The sequence below is a fragment of the Odocoileus virginianus genome, chromosome 23, assembly GCF_023699985.2.
Source record: "Odocoileus virginianus isolate 20LAN1187 ecotype Illinois chromosome 23, Ovbor_1.2, whole genome shotgun sequence".
Classification (NCBI taxonomy): domain Eukaryota; kingdom Metazoa; phylum Chordata; class Mammalia; order Artiodactyla; family Cervidae; genus Odocoileus; species Odocoileus virginianus.
The window spans coordinates 20,118,916-20,136,899 of record NC_069696.1 but is presented as its reverse complement, the minus strand read 5'-3'; the positions used below and the strand labels follow the sequence as shown (position 1 = coordinate 20,136,899).

General features: G+C 33.2%; 1 protein-coding gene across 5 annotated transcripts in view; it reads right to left on the bottom strand.

The window, feature by feature from the left end:
- ATF7IP (activating transcription factor 7 interacting protein) overlaps positions 1 to 17,984 on the bottom strand; it is a 113,736-nt gene that overhangs the window by 11,626 nt on the left and 84,126 nt on the right. For all 5 annotated transcript variants that reach the window (XM_020910777.2, XM_020910781.2, XM_020910776.2 and 2 more), the window contains exons 10-14: positions 13,981 to 14,045; positions 6,498 to 6,576; positions 4,798 to 4,953; positions 3,154 to 3,336; positions 1,159 to 1,271 (exon numbers count right to left, since the gene is read on the bottom strand). In XM_020910777.2, coding sequence (XP_020766436.2) covers positions 1,159 to 1,271; positions 3,154 to 3,336; positions 4,798 to 4,953; positions 6,498 to 6,576; positions 13,981 to 14,045 — 596 coding nt within the window. The remainder of the gene's footprint in view (positions 1 to 1,158; positions 1,272 to 3,153; positions 3,337 to 4,797; positions 4,954 to 6,497; positions 6,577 to 13,980; positions 14,046 to 17,984) is intronic.

Genomic DNA, 17,984 nt, shown 5'->3' with positions numbered 1-17,984 from the left:
TGATAATAAAGGATAAAAAAAGGAAAGCTAGAGTTCTAAAGAATTTCTATGTAAGGACCACATAAATTAACAGTGCCTGGTGCATAGAAAGCACTTCAGAAACTTAGCCATTATTAGGTATATTTTAAAAAGGATGCTTTGCTTGGTAAAAAGTGTATCAGCCTCAATCTCCTACCACCATTAGAGCCAGCATTTCCATTCACACACTCTATCATACCAAATACTATTACAGTCAGGTCACAGGATAATGTGACATTGATTTGGAGACTAAAATTAAGGAGAAATCTTTGGTTTTCTCTATTATCTCTTAACCAATGAATTCCTAATACTATTGGATGATTAAAACTATTGGATGATTAAAAGTACTAAGTGATAAGTCAGAGAAAGACAAATATTATATGATATCACATAGATGTGAAATCCAAAAAATAACACAAATGGACTTCTTTACAGAACAGAAACAGGTTCACAGACACATAAAATAGTTATGGTTACCAAAGGAGAGGGGAAGGGATAAATTAGGAGTATGGGATTACCAGATACACATCACTATGTATAAAATAGGTAATCAAGGATTTACTCTACAGCACAGGCAACTCCATTCAATATCTTATAATAACCTATAATGGAAAAGATCTAAAGCTGTACCCCTGAAACTACAATACTGTATATAAACTACAGCTAAATTTAAAAAAACTTTTTTAATTAAAAGTTTAAAATAAAACCAATAAAATGATAGCAATGTAACAGAACTAGTATAAAATTCTGAGGAAAAGAATAAAATTAAACATGCAATATTTCTTAAAATATTCAATATTTCAAAAAATATTCACTACTCAAGAATGTTCTCTTTAACCTAACCATAAGTTTAACATGGTCTATTTCACTTCTGATGCCCCAGACGTGGACTCTTTTTATATGCTGCACACCACCACAAGCAAACTCTATACTAACCAACCATCATTACCCAGAAGTGTTTCTGGGTAATGGTGATAGATCTAATGGTAAGATCTACTTTCTTCAATAAACATCTGCTGGAAAAACAGAAGACCTGTTATTTTCTTTTGATATAACTAGTTTAAAGAAAAAGTACCAACTGCAGTGGTATCTGACAGCTTTATAGGTGAGAATTTTGTGAAGCCAAGGGTCCACACTTACCGTATGCACTTGTGGTGGTCGGTGATGCACTGTGAGCTGAGGTCCCGTTGATCCCAGGGTTAATCCATTGTTTACAACATATGTAGTTGCTTGAGGCACTCGAACTGTAACACCTATAAAAGAAAATGAAGTGACTGAATCAGATTCTATTCTAAATTTGGTAGAACACTGAATTAAACATTTAAAAATCAGTAAAGCGATGCTTGTAAAATTCAAAAGGAAAAATATATCTAACCTAGAAGGCTATACTCAGCTAAAGTATCATTTGAGCATGAGGATAAAGAAATTCTCACATATGCAAGCTACCAAAATAAACAGTCTACCTCCATGAACTTTTCTTCAAGTAGCCACACGAGAGACAAGATCAACAGACAACAGGAGACACAGTGAACAGGACCCAGCATAGGGAAGAAAGAAATGCAATCCCTGCCCAAATCCCAGCGCACTGAAACATTGGAGGTACACAGAACACAGGAGGCAAATAGGTCAGAACGGAGCACTGTGACTCTAAAGATAGAAAACACGAAGCTCTCTTCACAAAGATCTCTGCTGCCTCCAGAACAGGCAAGCTAATCTTGCCTCATTTTAACAAGGTTCCTCTCTTCCTTTCCATGCCCTGCTAATCAGCTGAGGATACTCATTTCATCCAACAGAAAACTCTTTATACAGACATCAGGGCAATAAAAGCAGAAAATTTAAAAGCAGACTTCCTCGGTGTTACAATGCGTAAGAATTAGCCTGCCAATGCAGAGGACACGGCTTTGACCCCTGGCCTGGGAAGATCCCACACGCCATGGGGCAACTACTGAGACTGTGCTCTAGGGTCCAGCCTACTTGACAGCTGCGCCCACTGAAGCCCAAGCCCCGAGAGCCTGCACTGCATAGGTCACCGCAGTGTGAAGGCTGAACACCACGACGAGAGAGTAGCCCCTGTTCCCCGCAACTACAGAAAGCTCATGTGCAGCAATGAAGACCCAGTGTGACCAAAAATAAAATAAGTTTTATTAATTAAAAAAAAGGAGAAAATTTAGAAGCCACTCATCGCCCAACCATATTTCTGCCATGTATCCAGTACTGTGGGTACATTGCTAGGAGCCCTGTTTCCCAGAATTCATTTAAGACACCGCTGACTGATTTCCCCAGAGAAAGCTCTTGTAAGCTGGAGAAAGCTAAAGCCAGAATGTGAACTAGAGACTCTGTTTAGTTTATTTTCTTCTATAGCCATCACCTAATAATGGCATGACTGAAGTTTCAGTAAATAGCTGGATTTGTCCCTGCTTGTTAAGTTTTCCAAAACTAAATATTTTTAGTGATACCTATAGAGATTGCAAAACCATACAGAAAAACAGAAAGTAAGTAAGGGTGATGGTTACCTCTGATGGAAAGGGAGAAGGATGCAATTAAGAGCGGGCATACATAGACTTTTGGATTCTGATGAAGTCCTATTTCTTAGCCTAATGGAGAGTTCATATGTGGTTCACTTTGCTAGCTTTAAATATATCCTTTATAGAAACTTGTTTGTATATTTTGCAACTGAAAACATATATATTTCATATATATATGTATACACACACACACACACACACACACACACACACACGGAAATTACAATTTACCTTAAACATTTTCCCATCTTTTATTTCTCAGCCACCTTCCATACCTTTAAGACTCTCATTTGAGGCTATCCTTTACCATTATCTCCATCTGGGCTAAGTCACAATTGACCACTCCCACTTTAACTAGGCAAGTTGTCTCTAAAGTACTGTACAGACCAACATCAAATCAAGTAGTCCATAAATAATTAAACTGAAGACAACACACAGAACACAAATTAGATACCAGTCCATTTTTTTCTGGTTAACTCTCCTAAGAAAAGAAAATCAATGAATAATAGTTTTAGTATGATACTGAACACTTTTTGCTGCATCTAACATCAATATAAGCCACTCCAACTACATGCAAAAGAACAACATAAATAGGAAAAGGGTCTCTTACTGTTTTGGGGATTGACCTGCCGAACAGCAGGAGCCTGCATAACAGTTCCTCGCAGGGGAGCCTGAGCTGTTGGTGCAGGGAGGGTTGTATAAACCACCTGGTGGTTTGCAGGAGCTCTAGGTACAGGGAGTCTTGTGGTCACCTGAGTTACTGGACGATGTGTTACATTCACGGTGGTTGGAGCTAATGAAAAGCAGAAAAATAGATTTAAGATGCAGTCAATTCTATGTTAAGTAAGCAATATTAAATGACAATTCACTTTATACAAAATCCAATTTACTGTAATAGACAAGAGTCTCCTTTTGTAATCATGAAAAAGTTAAGAATGACAGGGTCAACCAAGGTTAGTATTATTAGTACAATCCAAGTTTCAGAAGAAAAGTACACCTCGACCATGTCCAAGGCCCTCCCCACTCTAGTCTGTCTAGATAAATAAGCATGTGAAGATGAAGAAAGGGTTTAGATTTTGGGGAGTATGATCTTATATATATATTTCCCTTCCTCAATGTTAAATTATTCTTAGCAGAGTGGAATTTTAGGCCCTCCAGGCCTTCTACCGATGGGTATAAATCCAAAAGAGTAACTTGTGGTCCCATAGTTCAAAAAACTGATTGGCTATTATAACTGACAAGTTTTTCAGATGAGTCAAATCACCTCCTATTCTAAACAATAAAATTTTAATGTTTATCTTCTGACAGTAGTGTTAGGCCAGTTAAAACAATTTTTAGTTAAGAATCACTGAAAAACTCTTGTTTGATCAATTATAACATCTTGGTTATAATTAGAATGAATCATTATATTCATCTGTTCCAGAGAAACTATATTCATTTCTGCTGTTTACACTGTTAGATGACAAAGACATACATAGTTTAACTCTTCTTTATAACCATTCTGTATCAGTGCTGCTAGTTAAAAGACTATCTGCAAAATTAAGTCACACTGCATTCAAAAACACACATTGTCTTCAAAATGACAATGGGAATACTCCAATACAATTTTTTAAAAACTGAAAAATAACAATGAAGATTATTCTTAATTTTCTAATCTTTAAAAAAATAGTTATAGCTTTTATAACTTATTACTAACATAATTAGGGTTAAAATCAAGTTCATCTCAAGGGAGTGTGAAGAAAAGGACAAAATATCTGCAAAAGACATTAACTGATAAAGGACTCATCCAAAACACACAAAGAACTCCTAGAATTCAACAGTAAGAAAATGTACAACCCAATTAAAAAGTACACAAAGGATGTGAACAGACACCTCACCAAAGATGATGAACAGATGGCAAAGAAGCACAGGAAAAGCTGCTCAACATAATATATCATCAGGGAGATGCAAATCAAATAACAATGAGATTCTACTATCCCTATTAGAATGGTGAAAATCTAAAACCCTAACAATACCAAATGCTGGTAAGGATGTGGAGCAACAGTTCCTTCCTCACACTCACTGCTGGTAAAAATGCAAACTGGGACAGCCACTTTACTCTGGCAGTTTCTGCAAAACCACATTCTTCCTGTATGATCCAGTAATCACATCCATTGGTACTTACCTAAATGAGCTAATTTTCCGTCTAACCTTACAGTCATATTTCACAACAGGCCAAACTATAAGTTTCAGCTCAGTGATTCAGCAAGTTTACCTGTAGGTAGTAAGTGTATTGTTGTCTGAGATGGTCCACTTGTTGGCACTCCAGATGGCTGAAGAGGCGGTGCTGGCTGGATGGGTTGCAATGGTCGAGATAAAGGCTGAGAAGAACTCATGGTTGACACAGGGGTATGATTTACCTTTTTAGGGTCTGTTAATTAAAAGTGAGGCAATATGATTAACAATAGAAAAATATTAGATATACAAGTTTATCTTTGCCATTCATTTGCATTTTACCACTAAGAGAACAATTTCACTGTATTTTAATTAAGTGTACTTCTGCCAATGTGAAAACCAAGTCAGAACCTTAAATAATTCACTGTTGGTTCTACCACAGATTTTAAATCATATTTAAAGAAAATATAGTTGCAATTCTTTTTTTTAAATGAAAAGAATCCTACTTCTAACTTAATCCAACAAGCTTAAGGCTTTAGCAGCAGCTACTTTAATATCTGAGTGTTGATGAAGACAATGCACATTAGATGGGAGACTTTAAGTAACACTCAATGGTGGGGCAATGGAGAGAGATTCTAAGAGGCAGGGGTGCTACAAAGGGAAATGGCATGAGTACAGATGACAAACTTTTATTTTACTTTTTTATCCAAAACCAGCCCTATCTGTGTCCTCTTACAAATAACTAGGATTTACTTTTGTGCTCTAGGAAATTTCTTTCATTAAGATCTGTGTATTAAAAAAATAGTAAAAGCAATACAGAAAATTTGAAATGTTTAAACAGTAATCAGACAGGCATGAATTCAACCCCAACATATGATGACATAAATCTTCCAATTTTACATCAGTTTTTACAAAAAAATCTGACCTTAATGTCACATAATGAACTGTATAGCTACTTAATTTTGTTTTTCTAAAACCAACTGAACTATCTTATTCCCTAAAATATAATTTCTTAAAATCTCTAATATTTTTTAAAAAATTAATGTCTGATCCTACTAGATTTTTCACATGCATTATATAATTACCACCACAAAGTTTTACAGATATGTCTATGAGCAAAGTTATTTTGTACAGTCAAATAAGTTTGAGAAATACTCTATCGCTTGAATCATTCTTGGAGATTTACACTGTAAATCAGCACAGTAAAGGTTCAGAGATATCTGTATTAAGGAAAAAAACCCATATAATTTTAACTCAGCATTTCCCAAGAGTATTTAATCATGAACGTTTTTATTTACATAACACCTATTAACACTGTAGAAGAATAACTTGGAATATCGGTCATCAGCTAACCAATATAATTTCTAAATATTATAACTCAGAATAATACTGAGAATTCTGGGTATATGTGCTTTTTAACAATATCTTGATTTAACACCTATGTTAAAGTACACATATACACATATGGAAAAAAACGTTTAAAGTCTAAAGACCTAGATTTAATTCATACTCTGAATCTAAAATGGGCATTACAGGGTTATGGTAAGGATCAAGTGAAATAACAGCTATAAAAAGAGAAGTATTCCATAGTTAAATATTTTCTTAGTTGCTCTATTTTCCTTTATGCTTTGTTAATTTTCTCCCAAGATTTGATTTCTATTTTTTACTTCTAATCTTAAAAACTCTTTTTAAAAAGGACACAAACAATGCTGTCAAGATCTGTACTCACTAAGTATAATGAGTTAAGAGAGAAAAATGTTACTAAAGCTTTCCTTAGTATGATTACTTATATTTAAGTACCTTGTAAAGCTCCACTCTCTTCATCATCCATTGTGAGATCAATGACACCACCTGAATCGCTGCTTGTGGCTTTTCCACTCTAAAAAACAAAACATCTGCATTTTGCTATGGGAACTCTGGTAGGCATAAGGAAAATAAAATGATACTGAGGGGAAGTAATGATAATGCATAGCCTGGTTCAATCCGGACCCCTAAACAACTTTACCTAAAGAGTGTTTGTCAGATAAATGACCCAAGGATCCTCATGGGTCAAATATCTGCCACAAAAAAAAAAAAAAAAATCTTTCACAATATATTATTTTCTTTTTTAATTATACTGTCAATTACATAGAGCTATTAGAGTTGACTATCAAGTGCTTTAAGTGATTAACTGTAAACATGATTCATTTCTAATATTAAAATGTTGACCAAATCTATATTAAATTATCAACATTAATTCACAAAAAGACCAAAGGCAACTTTAAAGCCAGAATTAGGTTACATAAAATAATCTATTTTTCTCCCTAAAGAATGGTATGGTAGCATAGGATGTAATACGCTATAATCAGATGACATCCAATTTGACCAAAGTCAACTCATTGTCCAAAATTATTAGAAATGTAGTTAAAAAAATTTTTCTAAACTATATAATGGCAACAAAAAAAGGAAGCAGTACAACATAGACCTAAAGAGCCAAGATCTTCAAGTCAAAAAGAATGACTGAATCTTTTAGTTCCAACATTTACAAGTTACGTGAACTTATGTTAAAATGTCAATTTTTTAATTTCAAAAAATTGGATATGAAGTCTATTATAAGGGTTAATACAAAAAGCTTAACACCAGGCATGACACACAATAACCGCTCTATAAATGCTAATCATAATTACTTTATGGTATATTTACAGTCATGTCAACTCCAAACGATTAAGGTTTTCATCTACAATACTAAAGCTTTACAAAGTTAAAGAAAATGATTTCTTGATGTTAGATATACAGGCCAAACCCAAAGACCATGATGTAACTCTAAATCTTACAATTATAAACCTCTTCTATGATAATGACTTCACAGAAAATGACTTGTTAACAAACATCACAAATCTGTAAAACCCAAACTGAAAAGTTCTTAACAAACCTTTGAAGAACATAACAGAATCCACTTGCTACAACAGATCTATAAAATCCACTTGTCCAACTAAGGTCCACTTTTAAAATTAAATTTTAAATTCAATAAAAATTACTAGAACAACAGGCAAAGACTAGTAAAGTAGAACCCAACTAGAAATAAAAGATAGTCAATAAAAATAACTCCAAGTGGAGCCAGATGTTGAATTTAGCAGACTTCAAAGCAGCTGTTAAAAATATATTCCAAGAATTACTAGAACAAATAATCCTAAAACTTATGTGGGATCACAAAAGACCCAAAATTGCCAAAACAATCCTGGGAGAATAGAACAAAACTGGAGGTCTAACACTCTCAACATCAAGAATACAACAAAGCTATCGCAATGAAAACAACATGGTGTTGGTATAAGAACAGATATGGATCAATGGATCAGAACAAAGCGCCCAGAAACAAACCCACACACCTACGGTCAACTAATCTTTGACAAAGGAGGCACAAATCTTTGACAAAGGAGGCACAAAAGACAGTCCCTTCAGCAAGTTGGGAAAGCTGGACAGCCACATGTCATCAATGATGCTGGAACATGCCCTCACACTATACACAAAAGTAAACTGAAAATGGCTAAAGACTTAAATATGTAAGACATGACACCATAAAGCTCCCAGATGAGAACGTGGGCAAAACTTTCTCTGACATAAATCACAGCAATGCTTCCTTAGGTCAGTTTTCCAAGGCAATAGAAATAAAAACAAAAATAAACAAATGAGACCTAAAAAAACTCATAAGCTTTTTGCATAGCAAAGGAAACCATAAACAAAAAGACAACCTACAGACTGGGAGGAAATACTTGCAAACAACACAATTGATAAGGGCTTAATTTTCAAAATATATGAACAGGGTACACAAATCAATAACTAAAAAACAAATAGCCCAATAAAAAAATGGGCAGAAGACTTAAACATCTCCAAAGAAGATGGTCAAGAGGCACATAAAATGATGCTAACACAGCTAATTACCAGAGAAATGCAAATCAAAACTACAAGAAAGTATCATCTCAAACTGGTCAGAAGGATCATCATTGAAAAGTCTACCAACAATTAATGCTTGAGAGTATGTGGAGAAAAGGGTACCCTCCCCTACACTGTTGGTGAAAATGTAAATTACTGATGCAACCACTATGGAGGAAAATATAGAGGTTCCTTAAAAAACTTAAACGAGAGTTACCACTTGATCCAAACATCTCATTGCTGGGCACATATCCAGAGAAAACTCTTAATTCAAAAAGATACATGCACCCCAATGTTCACAGCAGCACGAGTTACAACAGCTGAGATACGAAAGCAACCTAAATGTCTATTGACAGATAAATAGATAAAGATGTCTTTCTTACACACACACACGGAATATTAATCAGCCACAAATAAGAATGGACCCAAGGATTATCATACTAAGTGAAGCAAGTCAGAAAGATACATGATATCACTTACACACGGAATCTAAAATATACAAATGGATTCACTTATAAAACAGAAACAGACTCATAGACATAGAAAACAAACTAGAGGTTACCAAAGGGGAAAAGGCAGGGAGGGATAAATTAAAAGAGTCTGGAATTAGCAGATACAAACTACTATATATAAAATAGAAAACAGTAAGATTCTACTACATATCTAAGGGACCTATATTCAATATCTTCTAATAACCTGTAACGAAAAAGAATATATACATATGTGTAACTGAATCACTTTGCTGTATACCACAATCTAACACATTGTAAATCAATTATACTTCAATTTTTTAAGGACAACAGAAAAATTAAGAGTATTAAAAAATCAACACAAAATTAAAGTAGGGGGAAAAGTACCCAAAAACAAAAAATAGATGATATATTTTTTAAATTATAGAACAGCAGACCTAAATTCAACCATATCACTGACTAAACAAAAGAAACAAAATGAAATTTCCTATCAATATTAGGGACTGTCAGATGAAATAACACATCAAAAAATCAAGAAATAACTAACTAGTTTTTTCCTCCTAGATACTCACTTTCAATACAAGTACACAAACACACTGAAAAAAACTGCTTTAATTACATTAATGCTAGAGAAGATACAAAGAGTAAATCTTATAAAGATAAAAGGGTCAATTTGTCTATTTCTTTTTATTGTTTTAATGTTCTATTATAAGGTGCATATTTTTCTATAGTGTATAATCTATAATAGGAAGAAAGGTCTATAATCAGTGAGCTAATTTACTGAATTGTATTTTTATTTATCCTAACTTGACTGATAAAATTCATCTATTATCACATACTACAGTAGTCTCCTGTTTCTATTTTCTTAAGAAATAAAATCTAATTATTTCAGTAATTATTAACAGCAAATAAAAGATAGTCATGATAGCTGGAACTTCATGGTCAGTGTTCTACATTCACTAACAAATTTCATCCACAATAATCTGTGGCTGAGATCAGCATTAGCCATATTTTATAGGTAAGAAATCAAATCCGAGATTTAGATAACGTATTCAAGCCTTACATATTACAGTTGCCAGACTGTCTGACTCTAGAGCTTATTATTTCTATGTCACTAGGTTCATATTTTTCTGCCATCAATTCTGAGAAAACCTATGTAAAGAGACATTACATGCCTATATCTGCATTTATACATATTACTGAAGTTCTGAAACTGCTAAAAAACATCTTGTGTCAAGTAGGTTTTAATACTAAGAATTTATTTTATTAAAAAGTTATTTAATCATGTGTCCCCCTAAATGACCACTCTCATCGTATGAACACTAAGAAAATTTCGAGAAGGCAAAGATATTGGCTTTGTAGGGTATTCCTTTTTTGTACTAAAATAATAAGATCATATCTTAAAGGCAATAACAAAGAATATATTTGAAAGGCTAGAATAGGGCACTTCAACAACTGCAGAGAATGCCAGTACAGAAGACTGGGCTGTTCACTCCACAATCTCTCCAAAGGAACTTGGGAACTACCTTAAGGTTTGGTTGGCTACCAAAAATGTGGCCCTTAGAAAGTTTACATAAATTATTGATAATTTTCTTCTGTTCCTTAAACACCTTAAACAATGAACTGCGTCATACTGGCTTATCAAGGTTGATCTGCACAAACACCAAGGCTGATGATGCACACCTGGATTCACTGCTGGGAGTCCTGCATTGTGACTGCCATAGCTGGTTACACAGGAGGCAGCAGTGGTCCAATCAGCTCAGGCCGTGACACTCAGTCAGGCTTACCAGGGCAAAGACTTTTGTCACTTGTTCCTTAAGGTAATAACCAGAGAGAAAGCCCCTCCTGTGCAGTGCTGGTTAGGGAAGAACATGGAAGCCTCAGCCTGACCACACTTGATCCCACTTGATGCTTATTTTTTTTCCCTGCTGGTTTGGTTCTCTATTTTTTGCTATGATAAATCATAACCATGATACAACCTGTCACAGGTTTTATGAGCCCTTCTAGCAAATCAGCAAAATTGAGGTGGATCTCAAGTCCCTCCAAACAGTAATATAAAACTACAGATGCAGCAGAAAATGATTTCTACACTGTTTTACAACATATGATGGTAGTTTTAATAAATAATGTTTTACCACATAAAATATATTAGTAATGTACTACATGAAATGAGATCTATGAAAAAAATAATAACAATTATATGGAATATGCTAATAAGTGCTTATTTGAAAGACATTAGAGAAATCTTCATTCAAGGACTACAAAAAGAGAATATTTTATATCTTTAATTATTTTCTCATTAGCTATGTCTGAACAGCTATCATTTCCATACATGCCATCTAGATTCCTTCTAAATTATGATAGTCTTACAAGTGTTCAGAAGTAAAACTAAGTAAGACTTGGCATAGAAAAAAGAAGTTATCTGAGTGGTTAGAAAGCTAAGAGTGTAAAGAATCATACATAGGCTACCTATTTCACACCAGATTCTATTTGCTACCAAGTAACATACAGGGTAAAAAGCTAACAGCAATTTCTTAACATATGCTCAAAAAAAAACTGTAGTGTTACATTATCAAAGTATTTCTGCACAATAAAAATTTTATCTATAACCCAAAAAGACAATAAAGCATCAATTTATAACAAGCAGCACATATATATTTCCATAATAATTTCTTATTATATAATAAAACTTGCATATTATATTTACTATTTAAGTCCATAACTGGAACTCATTCAAACCTTTGATCAGACATGACTTTAACAGATTAGCTGCCTAGTCATGCTACTTGTGTTTTTCATAGAATGGTAGTGAATTACTATTCTTGTAAGCCAAATAAAATATCCACTGAAAGACCTTCCTGCTGGTTCAGTGGCTAAGACTCCACGCTCCCAATGCACGGGGCCCAGGTTCAATCCCTGGTCAGGGAAGTAAGATCCCACATGCCACAGCTAAGACCTGATACAGTCAAATAAATTTATTAAATAAGAAGAATTTTTTAAAAAATTCTTTGAGAACTTAGAATTTGGTTGTACAGTCTCTTTGCTAATCTGATGCAGTAACTTACTATTTCAGGTGTCTTTTTGGATCTACTGGTACAAGTTGCTTCATCAAAATAAAAGTTATATAATACAATGTAAACTGAAATAGTTACGAATTCTAAAACTTGTGAAGTGGTAATACATGTTTTAGACTTTCCAAAACATAATAAGTAGCTGAGTATGACTAGATTTTATATTATTTTATTTTTTTAATTTAAAAAGAATATTTTTAAGTAAAGAATTTTAAAGTATGGCAAACTTTTATATCAATTTTAATTTCACTGAAATGTTTACAATATTACATATACTTTATTTCAGCAACCTAATATAACTTTAAAAATTTTTTTTATTTTGTATAGCCAATTTGTATAGCCAATTTTTTTATTCTGTATAGCCAATTAACAATGTCATATGCCAGTTTCAGGGGACAGCAAAGGGATTTAGCCATACATGTACATGTACCATTCTCCCCCAATTCCTCTCCCATCCAGGCTGCCATATAACATCAGAATATAACTTATTGCAATGATGAAAATATTCCATATCCTTGTTTTCCAATATGGTAGTTACTATCTATATGTGGCTTTCGAGCTTTGAAATGGGGCTACTGTGATAGAGGAAGTCAATTTTTTATTTAAGGCTAAATTAAATCCATTTTCATTTAAATAGCCTACATGTGATTAGTGGCTACCACATTAGACAGCACAACTCTAGAAGAAACACCATTTATAACAAGAAAAAAACACAGCCATTACAGTGTCCATCTTCTTCTCCTAAAACATTACCTAGTAGGTCCAAACAAACAAGAAAAAAGTTACTGAGAGAAATGAGGATGTTTGTAATTTCTTTGTTTAGCTTTAGTTTTACTTTATAAAGTAAAGCTAGACTTGCTATAAATGTTGCAGAAAAGTCACTGAATATATCGATGTTTCCTATACTACATGCCTTCCAAAAAAGTACTCCATATATTTTTAATTAAAAACATAGCTACAAGACATTCTCAGAAACAATCAGAACTTTGACCTTTACTATCATATAAAAAGCTTGCTAAAATTTGTAAGAAATAAAATATTTCTAATAGCTTTAGTTTGATCTATACAGCATGGTGTATATCTATCTTTGGTCAAAAATCCATCATTTTAAAGATGAATAGTCAAAATTAAAGATCACTATGCCCTTGTTTTAAAACTCACACCATTTATTCACGCCTGACTTATTCAAGATTTTTTCTCTCACTAGGAAAATATATGAGTTTCTAGATATGATTAAGAGGAAGGGAAGAAATTAGACCATCAAACATGCAATGACTTCCCTATGAATCTATTACACCTAAAGCAATGTAGAAAAAGAATTGTGATGAACTTTATTAATACAGGAAAAATGGAGTTACTCCACTCCTGGGTGACTTAAATTTAACATGAAAAAGTACCAAGGATGGCAAAATACTAACAAGCTATCAGAAAAACCAAAATTTTCTTTCCATAAAGCTGTTTCTGATCAGCTCTGAACAAACTACAATGGTGTCTGTGTGTGTGTTGGCAATGGCAGGACAGAGGACAGGGAGGAGTGGGGAGAGGGATAAACCAGTGAGACCTTCTTAAAAAGATCGGCCAGGAAGAAATTACATGTGGAGACTAAAACTTCACACTGTATGAAAGAAAATTACTAGACTGCCAGTTATATATAATCCAATATCACTAAGAAAATTACTAATCAAAAAATTCAATTCTCGTCAAACAACACAAAGAAGCTGTTTGAAAAATTTTGGACAGTTGTAAAAAACAGACTTGGAATAATTTTCATTTTATCAAAGAATATCAATAGAAATCCATTCTTTCATTTCGAAACAGTAGGACACATCTTACCTGTGATGTGCTATCAGCTGCTTTCTTATTAACAGAAGCATCTACTGTTTTGTTTGTCTGGTTTTCTAAGGAGTCAAAAAACAAAACAAAGAGCTATTTTTAAAGGAACCTACAAAATGTGAAAGGATAGGTTTCTTTATATACAACAATTCACGTTAATTTTCTCCAACAGTTTTTTGTCTGTCAACATGTCACATATGTAAATTACTCTCTCATAGACCACTGCTACAAATCTTTCAGAAGGACAAATTGATACTAGAAATCCAAACACTTCATATACCCATTAAACAGAAATTTTAACTCTAACCAAAGGAATATTGCAGGGAAGCAATTTAAGATGTGTATAACCTAAATGCTATAACACGAAAAGTTAAATAAAATATAATCCTTCCATACTACACACCTCTGGAGAAAAAAATTTACTAACATGGCAAAAATGTAATAAATTCACTAGAAAAATAAAGTGATCCTGATGAAACATACATGAATAATCTCAACAGCTCAATCACAGATGATTTTCCTTTATTCATTTTTCAATAAACTTGTATAAAAGATAGCTGAATGAAAAAACAGCACAGAAAAGAAACAAAGGATGTTTTTCTGCCTCAATTTCTAAAGAAAAGGTATTAAGTTTTGTCAAATGTCTTGAGCATCTACTGAGGTGATTAATCAGTTTCTCCTCTTTGGTAACGTGGTCAATTACATTAATAGGAGTTTTCTAATGCTGAAACATCCTATCCACACTTTCTGTCAAAAAAACTTTAGTCAAAATATGACACTCCTTTCATTTGTAAATCTTCATAACATACATACAAAGTAAGTCATTTATCAGTATATTTAAAAAGACAAAACCAGAAATGGTAGATAGAATTATTTCTATCTATACATTTAAACAAATGAGGATAAATATCTACCTGTTAAAAAGATGGTTTTACAGGCTAGGTAAGTAAAAGGGGCCCTTCCAATTTCTGCCTACCCTATCTGAATTATCTTAGATCTTTGCATAGCAAGAAAATATACATATATACACATATGTACATATGCATGTGTGTGTATATATAACCTAAGGAATCTCCCAGGTATATTTAAGATGTATGTAACTTTAAAAAGACATATACATATCTTTAATATCTTAAAATTGCTTCATTTATAATGAATCAGCTTCATTTCTGGACTGCAAAGTTCTTGAAATACTACTAATAAAAAAAATTTTTTTTAAATAGTACTTCTTAAAAATACCACTTAATAAAAAAAAAAAACTAATTCCAGGTTACTGACATGCAGAGTATTAACACACACTCAAGACACTACCAAAGCATAAGCAGTTTACTATGAACTTTTAAATATATATATATATAGTGTTAGAATACATTCATTTGGATTTAAAAGACATTTTCAAGTGAAAATAAAAGGTAAGTCAAGAAGCAAAGCAGGTGAGGGAGTTTCATTTTTATTTTCTGTTGATTGGTTGGTTGGCTGGTTTCGTTCTAAGTTGTGTCTGACTTTTGCAACCCATGGACTATAGCCCACCAGACTCCTCTGTCCATGGAATTTTCTGTGGAATTATCCTCACACAATTATTCTCAAGATTCAGGAAAGATTTAAACTGATTAATGAAATGTTTTATTTCCACACACACATACACAAATACTAATAAATATGAGAGTTTTCTTATCCAGCATGATTCTTTGATTTAATTGTCTCAGGACACAAAGTTAATTATTCATAAAGCTGTAAAAATATTCTTTATCCTAGATTTTCTATTAACTTCTCCTACCCTTTTATTAGATTGTTGTCTTGATTCTCAATGTAACATTTTATAGTTTCACTGCATCTTTTGTTTTCTTTTACCACTTCAGATGAATTTTGAAAGTAAAAGTTATGAATCAATCTATCAAGCAATAAAATTGGCAGGATATAAAGTCAAAAATTGTACACCAAACTCTATCATATAAGAAACATCTCTGTCTCTTTATTCTTAAAAGATATTGTCACTTTTAACCAACACTGAATTTTTACCAGCATCATAAAATGGATGTGCATTATGAGCATGTGCATTTTACAGGGGTGCATTAGTAGTGTACCTTGGTAGGTGCTGGATAACTGAATGAAAATAAATGGAATGCAAAAACTTTAAGTCATTTTTCCCACCCTCTCTCTCATCTAGAGCACTCCCAAGAGCCTCTAGTTTCTCTAACTCCATTTTTTCCCCTCCTGTAGCCAGTGTTCCTGGATGTCACACTCCTTCCTCTCTGTAAAAATCCTTTAAAACTCTACTTCCCACCATCTTGCCATTCACTCCATTCTCGTACCTCCCCAGAGCTCCTATATCCTCTCACAGAAACCTGCATATATTTACACTCATCACATTTATAATTATTTAACATTCAAGTTCCCTATTTGACTATAAGCTTGGTTACAATAGGGACTATTTTGTACATTTCTGTGTGTCTGCATGATTTTAGAACAAAACAGGCATTCAATATTTTATGAATGAATGCATGCATGCTAAGTCGCTGCAGTCATGTCCGACTCTGTGCGACTCAATGGACAGTAGCCCACCAGGCTCCTCCGTCCACAGGACTCTCCAGGCAAGAATACTGGAGTGGGTAACCATTTCCTTTTATGAATGAATGAGATAAGCTATAATTTGGTCTTTAAATTTACGAGTAATCCTTAGGACAACTTTTATTTTATACTTTATAAAAAATATTGACTTACTCTATGAAGACATATGTATATAAATATATACAAATGCATGCTGTCTAGTTATATATTATGCAAATAAAACTTACATAAGCATAGTTTTAAAAAAGTTTTAATTAAATAACAAATTAATTTATCACCTTATGGGTGTATTAATGTTTGGCTTCAGCCTTCATATTCAGCAAAATTTTGTTATTTGACCTTGGCTTAGGTTTTTGCAAGTCTCAATAGCTAAATGCCTACTTTCATGCCATTTATGGCATCCTTAAAATTATGCATAACCAGAGAACATATCATCTCATAGGACCTCCTTCTAATTAACATGGCAAACAAAGCCAAGCTTAACGTTAATAGTTTTGGTTAATATCTAATAATTTACTTTCAAATATATGTAAGCATTCCAAATAGAACTCAAAATGAAGATCTCCATAATATAATTTATGTATTAAAGTATATATGTGTTAAATATATATATGTTAAAATATAAAGTTTTAAGTATAAATATAAATGTATTATCACAAAACTAATAATTACTAAAATTATTAATTTTATATACAAAAATAATTAATGACAGTCAAGAAATTAGACTGACATTACAACTAATAAAGCACATTAAGCTAGATAATTTTGGGAAAAATACACCCTTTGGGTCAACAAATGTTCATACAATGTTAACAGGCTAATGAACTGAATTAAAATTCAGATGTGTGTGTGTATGCTCAGTCAGGTCCAAGTCTTTGCAACCCTATGGACTGCAGCCCACCAGGCTTCTTTGTCCATGTGATTCTCCTAGCAAGAATACTGGAGTGGGTTGCCATTTCCTCCTCCAGGGGATTTTTCTGACCCTGGGATCAAAGCTCCGTCTCCTGAGTTGCCTGCATTGACAGGTGGATACTTTACCAATGAGCCACCTGGGAAACTCATAATTCTGATACTGTACAAGTATTTAGGGAACTTGCAATCATAACATTAGACAAAGTAATCTTTCAAGTTATTTACTTCTTTTCAGGCTATGGTCTTTCAGGGAAAGTTCTATATTTAAGAATTCACCTTATTTTGTAACCATGATTTAAAAACAATGTCAACTAAGTTCAAAATTTCATAAAGAAGAAAAACTCCAAAATCACAGAAAACAATGTCCATGATAATCATCTTCTACCTAACATGTTAAAAAATAGTAATGACTGGAAGAAATGTAACCCACCCCCAGAAAATCTTTCTCATTCACTGAGCTCAATTAAAAGTAAGCATCTAAGGAATGTTGTGACAGCAGATAATGCTAATAAATCATTACTATA